Here is a 14,377-nt window from a genome sequence, read left to right on the forward strand (position 1 = left end):
CCTGCTGCACCCATGGTACTGCAGCAAAGTTCCTTGATTATTACGCTGGAATGAGAGTATAGTTCCTAGCCATATTGGCCTAGAAAATCGCAACTTTTCATTTTCCGTCGGTCTTAGTACACGATGTAACTACAGAAGAGTCAAGTTTTAAATAGGAAAAATATCGAAACTCTTTGGTCATTTTTGAGTGAGATGCTAACGGTCTAATCAGATTCAATGATCTATGCTAAGCTACAGCTAAAAGTGCTACCGCCAGACCCGGAGATCGGCTGAATGGATTCGAAAACGGTAAAACTCAACTGTTTAACTCTAGGGGAGTTGGAAAATGAGCCTATTTTTAAAAATAGTGGCGTGTTCCTTTAAAGACCGATATTATTCAAAGATCATATAATCATCATCAGTAGTGACATTAAATATTAAGAAATGTGCATTGTGCACAAGTAGTACTCCAAATAAAGTTTAAATATAACTTTTATATCAGCAAGTCGATACGTCAGTAAATAATACATTTGAGCTATACTTAGTATGAAATAAATATATTCTAAATATATTACTTTTTACTGGGGTTACCTTAAACACAATATAAAGATGAATAAAAATTTGACTTTATAGCATATTCTTGCTTCTGACATCTTTGTCTCAACTTAGACTGTCCAAATACTTACACAAAATTACATTAAAAATGCCAAACTTGATCTGACTGCCACAATATTTCATGCAAAGTTAATTTAAAAATAAGAATTACTAATTATTTATTTCTAAGAATATAACTGGACTCCAATTAGTCATGCAATGTGATGAGCTCTTTTTTTAAACTATTTAATTAACAGTCCTTAATTACCACCATTCCCTATTCTTTATTCTGCCCCTATAGGAAGTCCAGTGGGAACTCTTCTTCCAGTCTGGGTGAAATGGTGTCAGGCACCTTCAAGCCCAACCCTGCTTCTGCAGGTCAGCTTCAGTCTTCAGCTTTAGTGAAGGGTTCCAGTCCACTTCAGATTTACAGGCTGGTTTTATAAAATGTCCAGAAATTACAGAATAAATTGATGTTTTCCAATAGCAACCAGGGGAAACATGTCTGTTTTTTTAATGCTGTCCAAATAGACACTTCATATCTTGTTAATGCCCCTTGACACAAAATAAATATCAAAATAAATATGGCTGAGAAACACAACCTGTAGAGAGGCTGTGTTGCCCAATGAAATTTAGTGTAACATTAAAAACCATACAGGAAGAATGCTAGGCACTGAAAATGTTAATAAATAATATGTATTTAATTTAATTTAATTTTGTATTTTAAGTAGAGAAAAGATGCATCAGATTTTGTTTTAATCTACTTTTTAAAATTCCTCTTTTCCATCATCACAGGTAAACAGAAACAGAAAGTGGTGAGTGAGCTTTATTTCATTTGTCAATTCTATCAATTCTACAAAAGACTATACTATTGTAACAAACTTCTGTTTAAAGCTATTGCAGTGTTCATGCAGTAATCAGTATGGGGTTATTGTAGTGCAAGTAAACAGCATATTGTTTCACATCAAATTGCTGTTATTTTGTAGGCCGAGCACATTCCTCCATACGATGTGGTCCCTTCCATGAGGCCGGTGGTCTTAGTTGGCCCATCACTTAAGGGATATGAGGTAGGCCTCCCCCAATCCCTATGGTGTCTGTGTGTATATTTAGACATGGTAACCAGGGCATCACTTCTTAAGCAGCGAGCGAGAGGGGATGTCGGTTTGTCACTGAATAGCAGTCATCATCTCCAAGCAGAGTTGCCAAGGCAACAACCTTCTGGGTACAACATGCCAGTCTCAAAAATGGAGCATGGTTTGAAATTAGAAAGAGAGGAAAAAAACATAACCACCATCCCTGAAATCAGCGTGACAAGCATGTTAGCATGCACCAATATTAGACTAGATCTCTTGGAGCATATATCATGATTGATCTGTGAAAGATAAACAGCTGTGTTTGATCATTTAAGCTCATTATTTACGAATATGTGTCATCTGCTCCTTTACAAACATTATTTAAAAGAATAATTCACCCAAGTGAGTTTGTCTCTTCATTGGACTTTTAGAAATTTAGCATTACATCACTTGTTTACCAGGGGATCATCTGTAGTGAATGGGTGCCGTCAGAATGAGAGTATTAACAGCTGCTAAAAGCATCACAATAATAATTCACACAACTCCAGTCCATCCATTAATGTCTCATAAAATGACAATCTGAATGTTTGTAATAGACGTTTTTCATTTTAAAGCATTGCTTATGGCTAAAATATGAGTCCTCTATCCATTGCTTACTAACCATTGCTTTCTCCTGTGAAAAGTAGCCTTGTCTCAATCAGGAGAGAGATATGGACAGATCAAGCTCCGTTCGCAAGCGAAAACAGTCCAAAACAGTTCTAAACAAATATATCTGTAGATTTTTATGTGAGAGGACAACAGGAGGAAGCATTATGGACTCATTATGGACTCATATTTTGTGCGTCTTAATGATGGATGTAGGTTTTTTGGTTCACAATACGTTAATTGATGGACTGGAATCGTGTGGATTACTTGTGGATTATTGTGATGTTTTTATCAGCTGTTTGGACTCTCATTCTGACGGCACCCATTCACTGCAGAGGATCCATTGATGAGCAAGTGATGTAATGCAAATAATGCAAACTCATCTACATCTTGGATGATATGGAATGAGTACATTTTCAGCAAATGTTCATTTTCGGGTGTCTCTAAGATAGACTGCACTTTTTGTCATTTCCTGGCTAGACGCTGTTGAAGTAAATTAGATATTTTACTCAGTTTTTCCAATAAATCTTTCAAATAAAATCTTCCTTTTTACTCTCCTGTCCTCATGGGTTTGAACACAGGTGACAGATATGATGCAGAAAGCGCTCTTCGACTTCCTGAAACACAGGTTTGAAGGCAGGTGAGGGACAGCTTTTAATGCGTTTTGGATTTTGAATACCTTTCCTGCCCATGTGTTCATGATTTTAGTACATTTATTTCCTAATTTCAGGATATCAATCACAAGAGTAACCGCAGACATCTCTTTGGCCAAGAGATCTGTGCTGAATAACCCTAGTAAGAGAGCCATCATTGAGAGATCCAACACCAGATCCAACCTGGGTATGTCAGCTCATGTTTATTTGCCATTGAGCATTTAATGCAAGTTAATTAATTCATGTTAGACATGTTTCCTGCTTCTAAGTCAGCATGTTGACATCATGCTGAATGTTTTCTCTTTCTGGCAGCGGAGGTTCAGAGTGAGATCGAGCGAATTTTTGAATTGGCCAGATCCCTTCAGCTGGTTGTGCTGGATGCCGACACGATCAACCATCCAGCCCAGCTCATCAAGACTTCTTTAGCTCCCATTATTGTCCATGTCAAAGTGTCTTCTCCCAAGGTAAAATGCTTGCATTTCTTTATTAAAAGACTTGAATTGAATTGAACAAGTATTAGCAATATTTGTTAGTTGAATGATGTTATGATTACATAGTTATTGCATTTGTGTGCTTACAGGTATTGCAACGGCTGATCAAATCACGAGGGAAGTCTCAAAGCAAGCATTTAAATGTACAACTGGTGGCAGCAGACAAACTAGCTCAGTGTCCTCCAGTGAGTATCCAGAATAACAACATAGTCTGATTCTTCTCTTTTACAGTGTTTGCAACCCATTTTACTGACATACACTACCGCTCAACAGTTTGGGGTCAGTAAGATGTTTTCGAAAGAAGTCTCTTATGCTCACCAAGGCTGCATTTATTTGATTAAAAATACTGTAAAACAGTAATATTTTGAAATATTATTACAATTTAAAAAAAACTGTTTTCGATTTGAAAATATTTTAAAATGTAATTTATTTCTGTGATGGCAACGCTGAATTTTCAGCAGTCATTACTTCAGTCTTCAGTTTCACATGATATTACAGAAATCATTCTAATATGCTGTTTTGCTGAAAATGAAACTTTTCATAGATGTTGAAAGCATTTGTGTTGCTTAGTACTTTTTGTGGAAATGTCATTTTTTCAGGATTCTTTGATGAATAGATAGTTCATATTAACAGCATTTGTTTGAAATTGAACTCTTTTGTAACATAAAGGTCTTTATTGTCGCTTATGGTCAATTTAAATCGTCCTTGCTGAATAAATGCATTCATTCAAAAAAACAAACAAAAAGACTCCAGACTTTTGAACGGTAGTGTATCACAGTAACACAGGATATTCAGTAAGACAAAATGTGATTTTTATTCATTGAGGTTGGATTGGGTTGTGAAAAGTTGGCGTCATGCGCCAAAATAGAGGGAGGTGGTTGAATGGAATGCATTAAAAATAAAGGATGTGACATATAAAACACTGACTACATTGCTGTTCCTGCCCTGTTCCAGGAAATGTTTGACATAATTTTGGATGAGAACCAGCTCGAGGATGCATGTGAACATCTGACCGAGTATCTGGAGGCCTACTGGCGTGCTACTCACACTTCCCTCAGCACTCCTCTGAACCCTCTGCTGGGCCGCAACCTGGGCTCCACTGCACTCTCACCATACCCCACAGCCATCTCTGGACTACAGGTGAGTGGAGACTTGGGACTTTGTTTTAAACAAGTTTTAAATATTCCAAAATATGCTGATTAGAATGTGTTGAAAGTCCTTGATAAGCTCCGCCCCCTTGGTTAATTTTGCCATCACAAGCTTTAAAGAATGTACCATAGGAATGAACTGGAGATTTGCATGAAATTTCAGAAACCAAAAATGCTCAGAATGGTAAAAAATAAAGTAAATTTAAATATTATGTTTATGTGTGCAGGAATTAAGTTCATGTAATTTTTTCTACAGAAATTGTTAGCTTGCTGTATGTAGTAACATACTCGAAAGTAACTGCTTAATACTGTCCTCTGAAAGGGTTATTTTGAATTGAAATATATTGGTTCCGCTGCTAATATCGGTAAACTTTCAACAGAGCCAAAGAAATAAAAACAGCAATCACATCAGTGACAACTCTCCAATGGAGCGGCGCAGCTTGATGACGTCCGATGAGAACTACCAAAACAACGAGCGGCAAAAGAAGAGTCATAACCGCCTGTCCTCCAGCTCCCAGCAAAGTCGAGACCACTACCCTCTGGTAGAGGAGGACTACCATGATCCCTATCAAGATGCGTACAAACCTCACCGCAACCGGGGCTCCCCCGGGGGCTACAGTAACGACTCGCGGCACCGACTCTGAACATCCAGTCCACTACAGCCAGAGCTATGAGATAAATCTCATGTAATTGTGTAAACCCTTTCTGAAAATGCAGTGCATTGCGTTCACTCTGACACAGGTCCCCATATATGGGCCATCTTAACTGAAAGCAAAACCGGTCCATCTATGTTAGGCAGTTGTTTGCAGCCCTTGCGCATCTCTTGTCAGGCAGTTGGAGGTGCTGATTTTATCTGCAATGGTTGAGATAAGTAGCTCTTTTGGAGGAGTGACAACTATAGTACCATCTGGTCCATCCAGTTTCTCCTAGTAGAGGCCTAAGCCCTGCGTTTAATTGCTAACTAAAGTCCTGCACTGTCTATATTTGCAGGACGTTTTGTGGTGGCATGCTAATTTTCACCCTGAACTAGTGCCGGCATGCAGAAATGCTCAACAGTGCCAAGACCCAATCAGCACAGAGCCTTTTTGCACGATTTCAGTAGCCAATGGAAGTGTCATGCGTTCACCATTCTGTTTCTTCCTGTCTTAGTATTTATGTTAGATGGTCTATTATTTTGCCCAAACAGCCTCAGGTACGAAGCAGGAATGCTTCTTAGGTGCCAAAAGAGGTTTCTTTTCCCACTGTCTATTTTCATAATGATCTCTGCAGATAGTGTCAACAGACACTTTTTTTCTGAGCAAAATACAAAAGATAGCAACACCATAATGCCTATAGTTCACTCAGCACTTTGCCCAGGCCTACAAGTGGGATGCTGTTGCAAAAAATTACGCCGGAGCACCAGTATCAGGTAGATTTGATCATTTTTAATTACTCCATTGCTTGGTAGTAATAGTAAATAAACGAATCTCATGAAACCTTAAAAGATTTACAGATTATATTTCACCCAAAAACCAGAAGAAAAAAATCATATAAATATAACAAATAAATATAAACAATATAAATACAATGAAGCCTGTTTTAGGACCATTAAGACTCAAATTGTGACATTATTTTCATCAAAAAAAATTAAGCATCCCCTCCTCTATTTTAATTGCTGCAATAAAAAACTTTTTTTTGTTTGTTTACATTGTAAAGAATTATGCATCATGATAGTATTTGTTAAATTTCAATAATTACTTTAAATAGTGTTATTCAGAATAATGGGTTAAAAAACGCTATACATATTATGGAAATTAATGCAAATTTAAAGGGTAGTTTGTGCTTAATTATCATTAAAATAATATTATTATAATAAAAATTCTTGTCTAATCAACTATATTTTCTTTATGCCATATATGTATTTTATTTATTTATTTATTTACTTACTTTTTTTTTTTTGGTGAAATGTGACCTGAGCATGTTTAGTGAGATTCTCAGGGGTTTTGTTGAGCACTCTAATTGAAACGGCACAGTAGCCTGTGTCATTGAAATATATGGCGGCTGAGTGGAAATCCATTCTGTCACTGAGGGAGTGTTTACACGACACAATTTTTAACTAAAAATGGGAATTTTTAAGCGTTTTGAGCCTTCATTTACACGAAAACGTTTTTGGGGGGGCCTGAAAATTCAAACTTTTGAAATCAAAGTGCAAGTTTAAAAAAAAAAAAACTATACTATTATCGCCTCTGTGTAAACTAGAAAAACATGAATTTGTTGTAACTGTGATGCGCAAGTGTATTACATGTTTGCATAGTGTTTTTTTACAAAGTGACATTGCCAACTACTGGCCTGGCATGCATAATACAGCATTTTTAGTTGTTTTAGCAAATCCATGTGAACAGGGATCGTTTCGACAACGTTGTCATCTGTAAACAAAACGTTTTCAAAAACGCAAAACTTTTCTGTTTTTAGTACACTGTTGTCGTGTAAACCTACCCTTAGTCAGATCTGTGGATCACCATAAAGTTCATCTGTTCTAGTAAGCTTTATGAAACAAGTAATTGATTATTATGACTACTACCAGTCTTGAACTATTTAGTGTATGCCTGACCTATAGTATAGTTACTGGTTGCCGTAGCAGTTACACTAAGTATTGGTATTCAAATTAGACTTTAGACTAAGATACAACATAAAAACTATAAAAGGAAATGCATTTTTTATTGTTTGTTTTGCGTGAAAGCTTTATCTGTAATTTTTTTTTAAATTTATTTTCATCAGGCCTGTTTGCAAAAGCTGTTCACACACACTGAAGTGCTCAGATGAACAAATCAGGTGTTATTCCTGCCTTTGCATGTGCAAAACTACTTGGTTGTGCTGCTGGCTTACATGATTATGACAAAAAGCATCATTTTTTTCTATTGTATTAGATATTTCTCCAACTCTATTGTCATTTATTCAATGAAAAATGCTAAATGATGTTTGATGAACAGTCCAGACAATGCTTGAATTGATGTTAGCACAGTTATTTAAATGTTGTCTGGATCTTGTCGTTTGCATTTTTCTCTACTCATTTCTTGGTACTGCAAATCACAACAATTCCGCAGTCTGACTCGATTAGCTTAATTGTGTTGTGTTGTACAGTGTTTCCTCTCACAGAGATCGCTGTTGTGTGTTCGTAATGCTCAGAGAGAGAACAAAAGCAGTGTCGATTCAGTTTTATAGTTACTGTGTTGCAAAAAGCATGAAGGTCCATATCCTTCAGCGGCTTCATATAGTTGAGGTTTAATCATATCTGAGTGTTAATACTATATGTTTGGTGTGGAAATGATTGGATTTCTGCTGTAAGTTCTACCTGTGAGCAGTTCTGAAGAGGTAGCTTTGATAGTATTAAACTACTGGATTTGTCACGTGCAGAACCAGTAGGAAAGAAACTCTGTCTGTCCGTAGGCTATTTTCAGTATATACGGTACGTAGCATTAGAAAGCATTCAGTAAACGTTTCAAAAACGTTTCTTGCTGCAGTTGAGGGGCCAGTAGAAGTTAATGTAGTTTGGGTAAAGTGTCCTTATTCTCTGATCACTGCCACCCCCATTTCTCCTGCCCACTCCATTGTCTGTGTGCAATATTTCATAAACTATAAACTACTTTGAACATACTATTCACTTGTCTTGTTTAAACCAGTAACATTCTCTGAATCATATAGAATGTGAGGATTCACATTATAAATGTATAAAGAGCTAATTGGGAACCAGTTGACAGTATTGTTCGGAAATAGTATTCATATTATATTATTATTATTTCTATTGACTATTAGGTCATATGCCTAAAACAACACTTCCAGCATTTTTAGAAGTTAATCTAGACATTATTTAGTCTCCTTATGAAACGTCCTTCTATTTGTGGACATCCTCAAATTAACTGTTAGTTTATATATATATATATATATATGTGTGTATGTGTGTATGTGTGTGTGTGTGTGTGTGTGTGTGTGTATTGTTTTCCCCCTACATGTACATAACTTTATTTGTAAAGAATTACAAATTTTGGTATATGTTCCATAACCTTAAGGTCCTTTGGTGACTTTTGGTGTCAGTATTGTAGCCAACACTCAGGACCAACATTGCTGTTATTATTAGTATTATTATTCATTTCAGTTTCAGTCAATACATTCCCTGCCAGTAACTTTATACCTTAACTTTATAATAAGGTACATGTTCGATTTTTTTCCAACTTTTGCAAACAGAAGGTTTCTTTCTGTGCCTCTTTTTGTGAGCTCTGTGCATTTCATTTATTTAAAAGTGTGTTAAGCATTTTCATCCTATATGTAGTTTTAAATGTCATTCTGTGTGTGGTAAATTGTCAACAACTGATCAGAATTAATTCATTTTGTAAAAAAACAAACAGTGTACTTCCTATATCCACTGCCCCGATAAAAAAATGTTCCCTTCCTTCCTGAGAATAATAGATTTTTTTTTTCTGTTCTGTTTCATGCAATGGCATGTTGGTAAAGGACGATGAGAAATTAATCCAAAATAAGTGATAGTCATTTACTATGCAAATGTGTACAGTGCTGCATGCCAATGCATTACCTGCCTCTGCAACTTAATGGCTTCAAATGGAGTTCAAATGGAATTGTGGGTATTACTTGTGCAGGACGGTATTTGAGAGAAATACAAAACTGCATGCATATTATTCCATTTGCATCGTCAGATTAAAGAGACACTATATGTTTTTTGGGAAATAGATGTGTAAGATGAAGTAAGTTTTCTTTTGTAAAATAAATTTGAATGTAAAAAGAGTGCTGTGATGATTTATGTTTTTGACCCTCAACTCTTTAATAGCACATTTTCAGATGCACAGTAAAATCAGTGACATCAGGCCTACTTCAGTCAATATTTATAACAATTATAAATATTATACTTTAATGATAATACTATAATGTACATAGCAGTGACAATCCCTTACTTTAATAATTTAATGGTACAGTTCCATGTATAGCCTCCTCCTCTCATGCCTATGAAATTGTAGCTTGCAGTAGCGCCATCTTCTGGGCTAACTGTGCATGTTCACTGCATTCATGATAAAAATGATTTTAAAAAAACATCTCAGCAGACACTGTGATTTTAGTACTTTCATTAAGTAGTTTTATTCCAGATGCTGTCATTAAAGCAAACGTGTGACATACAACATATTTAGATACTCATGTTACACTTTTCAATTGAACATTTTAAATGCAGCTTGTTATGCAAAATCTGTAATGAAAATTGTTATATTAAAATAAGAAAAGGGCTAAATATAAGTATTACCACTTTGTATATATTTAGTCAAACTATTCAACCCTCTTTTGAATATATATACATTACACACAGTACATTTAGCTGGTAAAAGTAGCATAAATAAATTTACTTTAATCCTTAAAGCGCAATTCTGAAACTCAAATTGATTACGATTATAGAATGAACATTTAACAGTGTGAGGTTAGATTACAGGTTGACTGGTTTTGTCGTCCCACCAGGTTCTGGATGAGCTTCTGGCTCTTTTGAGGTGCTGGGCTTGACCACCTTGTCACTCTGGGCCCGGTTCTGTTTCTCCCTCTCCAGAGCTTTCTCCATCTCTGTGTAATAATCCAGGGCTTTCCGCACTGGGTCAATGATGTGTTGCTGTAAGGTTAGAAGTAAGAGTTAGAAATGTTTGTCTTTAAATGTCACTAATCTCGACTCTAAGTTGTGCTTGACCTCTGAAAATAGAAAAATCAATGGGACGATATATTATCTCTTTATTATTTCAAGTGTTTCTACTAGACAGCATTGCAGATGTCAACAAATCAAATTGCACGAGATAACTCAATATTTCAAGTTAGGTGCAATTAACATGTTTGTGTAGAAGAAAAACAAAATCTTAATTAAAATCTTGAAGTGTATTGTAGACAGGACACCACAGACAGGGTAAACTTTTTGACTAATAGATATCACCACATTTCCCCAGTTAACTAATTACAGTACATTAAGACATTACATTTTGTATTACAAATTTTCTGTAATGTTATGCCTAAATATGCAAATGAGGCATTATCTAATTAAAATGCACTAATTTGTGTACATTTCCAAAATAGAAATCTGAATATTAGATAAAGCGCGGTTCAAAATTCTTATTTCATTTTGTTAACATATTAAAGATTTAAACTTGTAAACTCACTCTATAAATCAGAAAATTTTGTCAACAATCAGGGCAAGAAAAAATATTATTATTATTATATTTATCTTTTAATAAAATGCTATATAAATCAGAAATCATGTCAATATTATATTAACAAACCCCTCTGTAAAAACCTTCAAAATGTATATTAAATCTGTCAAGTTTGGTGTATGTATGTACTACTAAAGTGGGAATTACTGGCTAATGAGAAAACAACCTTGAAAGATATGTTTTGTGATGCAAATATATAATGTGCAATTAAATAAACAATTCCCACTAATCTGAAAGACATGTTACAGAACCAAAATAGCCCAAAATCTCAAAACTAATCAGTGCATGATAAAACTTGGTTTTGCCTGCGCTGCCTTGCCTTTACATTTTTGATGTAACGGATCATCTCAAATTGTTTTAGTTCTCCTAACTTATTAAAGGGTTAGTTCACCCAAAAATGAAAATTCTGTAATTAATTACTCACCCTCGTGTTGTTCCAAACCCGTAAGACCTTCCGTTCATCTTCGGAACACAATTTAAGATATTTTTGATGAAATCAAAAACGACAGTATGACAGTACCATCATTTCATCAAAAATATCTTAAATTGTGTTCCGAAGATGAACGAAGCTCTTACGTTCAAGTGTTTCTACTAGACAGCATTGCAGATGTCAACAAATCAAATTGCACGAGATAACTCAATATTTCAAGTTAGGTGCAATTAACATGTTTGTGTAGAAGAAAAACAAAATCTTAATTAAAATCTTGAAGTGTATTGTAGACAGGACACCACAGACAGGGTAAACTTTTTGACTAATAGATATCACCACATTTCCCCAGTTAACTAATTACAGTACATTAAGACATTACATTTTGTATTACAAATTTTCTGTAATGTTATGCCTAAATATGCAAATGAGGCATTATCTAATTAAAATGCACTAATTTGTGTACATTTCCAAAATAGAAATCTGAATATTAGATAAAGCGCGGTTCAAAATTCTTATTTCATTTTGTTAACATATTAAAGATTTAAACTTGTAAACTCACTCTATAAATCAGAAAATTTTGTCAACAATCAGGGCAAGAAAAAATATTATTATTATTATATTTATCTTTTAATAAAATGCTATATAAATCAGAAATCATGTCAATATTATATTAACAAACCCCTCTGTAAAAACCTTCAAAATGTATATTAAATCTGTCAAGTTTGGTGTATGTATGTACTACTGAAGTGGGAATTACTGGCTAATTTTGAGAAAACAACCTTGAAAGATATGTTTTGTGATGCAAATACATAAAGTGCAATTAAATAAACAATTCCCACTAATCTGAAAGACATGTTACAGAACCAAAATAGCCCAAAATCTCAAAACTAATCAGTGCATGATAAAACTTGGTTTTGCCTGCGCTGCCTTGCCTTTACATTTTTGATGTAACGGATCATCTCAAATTGTTTTAGTTCTCCTAACTTATTAAAGGGTTAGTTCACCCAAAAATGAAAATTCTGTAATTAATAGTATGACAGTACCATAATTTCATCAAAAATATCTTAAATTGTGTTCCGAAGATGAACGAAGCTCTTACGGCTTTGGAACAACACAAGGGTGAGTAATTAATGACAGAATTTTCATTTTTGGGTGAACTATCCCTTTAAAGTGTATGGTGTCTTATTAAAGTGTAAGATTTTCCAGGAACTTTCTCACCTCCAGACAGGGGAAAAGATTGGCCAGTTCAATGAAGAGAGGAAAGAGAACAAAGCGGATAAATCCAGTCTGAGAAGACGGTTTGGTCACTTTGTCTCGATCCATGAATGGAGTGACAGGAAGACCCTCCAACTTCTCCATGTCACTCTAGATTAAGATGTCAAAACCCTTCGTTTTACGTTAGATAACATAAAAGCACAAAATACTGTTGTTTAAAATGAAAATTGTACTGCACTGCTCCCAACATGACACTGGAAGATACTTGTTTATTATAAAAGGTTAGCAATATTTACCTGATTAAAGAACTCCTGCAGCAGACAGTCCAGCCACGGTTCTGCCACATCCATGGGTCTCGCCTCATTGGAGATGTCACTTACTTTAATCATGATCATCATCAACTGTTACAGAAGACAGGAAGTGCCTTCAAGTGGATTGTCACCAAGAACAGCCCTAAAAGCTGAACGTTTAATGTAGCTAATATAGGTTTGCTGGGTTTGATCACTGAAAGACCTTTACGAATATCATTGCTCTTACTACATCTCTGTGATCTTTGTTGCTGAAGTCGAACACAGGGAGAATGGCTTTGAACTTGTTGAGGATCTCAGTATGTCTGGTCATATCAGTAGCAAGAATAAACCTGCAGTGATGAGAAGTTGCTCAGTTTTTACCTAGATTTTGGTTTGATATAGATATGATGGTGGAGATTATAGAAGAGTAAATAATATACTTAATTATGCCCTCTCTTATTCTTTTGTATTGCTCTGTCGGCAAGTTTCGGAAAATGTTGCTTTCACTCTGAAAAATAATTAATGTTGGTTTTTCATGCATATAGAATATGTGCATACAATACATACACACTGCATAGCAAAGTACAAAAGTGCTATGAGTAATATGCTAGTATAACTAAGTCGAAAAGACCAATCACAAACAGCATGCAAATTATTGTCAGTTACATATGTAACCCCTCTCCCCCGGGTCCTCACCGCCACACCTCGTTCTCGCTCCGAGTGGGTCTCCGGCATGGGAGGCGGACGCACTAACAAGGAGGCTAAAGACTGCAGCCACTAGTGTCAGTCGCTAGTGCGTCTCTTGAGATCAGGGGAGTGAGGTTTACCTGCACAGCACCTACCGCTGGCCTCCGTTACACATATATAATGTATTTTTACATAAATGAAAAAGTCAACAATTTATATCATTGTACGTCAAGGAGATTTTCAAAGTCTAAGCTTAAACATTCAAAATCTAAAGTTTACTATTGTGATTTTTATCTATAACCAGCGTTTTTACCTTTTCCAGGATTTCAAAAGCTACAGCGCAGTGGTGATTTTCCAGTGGGGAGATGTCATTGTACCTCAAGGCGAGCTCAGTGCGTGCATTAATCTGAAACAGGAGATACTTCCATCGGTTTATGCAGTGTACTGAAAAGCAGCAGATCTTGAGACAGCAGCTTTCTCACCTGGTATGCATTGTTGTAGCCGGTGTGATCTAGATCGTGACAGATGGCTGAGGTTAGCATGATGAAGAGGTCAGTACTGTCAATCTTGCTTCTGAGATCTGTTAGCCATATTAGTCCATACATCTGACAAACAGATGGACCCAGATATTAATAGCCAGGACTTTTCCTGTTGGGCCAGTCGATGAAACCCTAAAATTTGTAGATATGTATATATATATATACACATTTATTTATTTAAAGATTAACAACTTTCTTTTACTTAAAGTAAATTTAAAGATTTTCCTAATTAATTAAGTCTTAAAGGCACAAAATGGAAGATTTTTTTATTAAAATATCCAAAAACCACTAGAACAGTGTTATATATTTTGCTGACTTGTGTACTTACATTATCCCAAATGTTTCGAAGAATGTTTAAATCCAGAGAAATAAGCAATTTTAACTAGTGACACGGAGCGTGTCCATAGTG

The 14,377-nt window shown here is 35.4% G+C and overlaps 2 protein-coding genes across 3 annotated transcripts in view; one reads left to right on the forward strand and one right to left on the reverse strand.

Moving 5' to 3' along the window:
- The window catches only part of LOC107741900 (voltage-dependent L-type calcium channel subunit beta-4), a 30,058-nt gene extending 23,977 nt beyond the window's left edge, over positions 1-6,081 (forward strand). For both annotated transcript variants that reach the window (XM_016554695.1, XM_016554696.1), the window contains 9 exons: positions 875-951; positions 1,369-1,388; positions 1,560-1,640; positions 2,873-2,931; positions 3,022-3,131; positions 3,257-3,408; positions 3,525-3,620; positions 4,390-4,575; positions 4,964-6,081. In XM_016554695.1, the coding sequence (XP_016410181.1) occupies positions 875-951; positions 1,369-1,388; positions 1,560-1,640; positions 2,873-2,931; positions 3,022-3,131; positions 3,257-3,408; positions 3,525-3,620; positions 4,390-4,575; positions 4,964-5,227 (1,045 nt within the window). In that variant the 3' untranslated portion in view covers positions 5,228-6,081. The remainder of the gene's footprint in view (positions 1-874; positions 952-1,368; positions 1,389-1,559; positions 1,641-2,872; positions 2,932-3,021; positions 3,132-3,256; positions 3,409-3,524; positions 3,621-4,389; positions 4,576-4,963) is intronic.
- Positions 6,082-10,034: 3,953 nt separating this feature from the next.
- Positions 10,035-14,377, reverse strand: part of LOC107741933 (high affinity cGMP-specific 3',5'-cyclic phosphodiesterase 9A-like) — an 8,587-nt gene continuing 4,244 nt past the window's right edge. Inside the window, exons 8-14 of the mRNA XM_016554752.1 lie at positions 13,912-14,034; positions 13,743-13,835; positions 13,183-13,250; positions 12,990-13,092; positions 12,749-12,853; positions 12,456-12,602; positions 10,035-10,221 (exon numbers count right to left, since the gene is read on the reverse strand). Coding sequence (XP_016410238.1) covers positions 10,045-10,221; positions 12,456-12,602; positions 12,749-12,853; positions 12,990-13,092; positions 13,183-13,250; positions 13,743-13,835; positions 13,912-14,034 — 816 coding nt within the window. The 3' untranslated portion in view covers positions 10,035-10,044. The remainder of the gene's footprint in view (positions 10,222-12,455; positions 12,603-12,748; positions 12,854-12,989; positions 13,093-13,182; positions 13,251-13,742; positions 13,836-13,911; positions 14,035-14,377) is intronic.

Source organism: Sinocyclocheilus rhinocerous, unplaced genomic scaffold (assembly GCF_001515625.1).
Source record: "Sinocyclocheilus rhinocerous isolate Xijiao unplaced genomic scaffold, SAMN03320098_v1.1 scaffold226, whole genome shotgun sequence".
NCBI lineage: Eukaryota > Metazoa > Chordata > Actinopteri > Cypriniformes > Cyprinidae > Sinocyclocheilus > Sinocyclocheilus rhinocerous.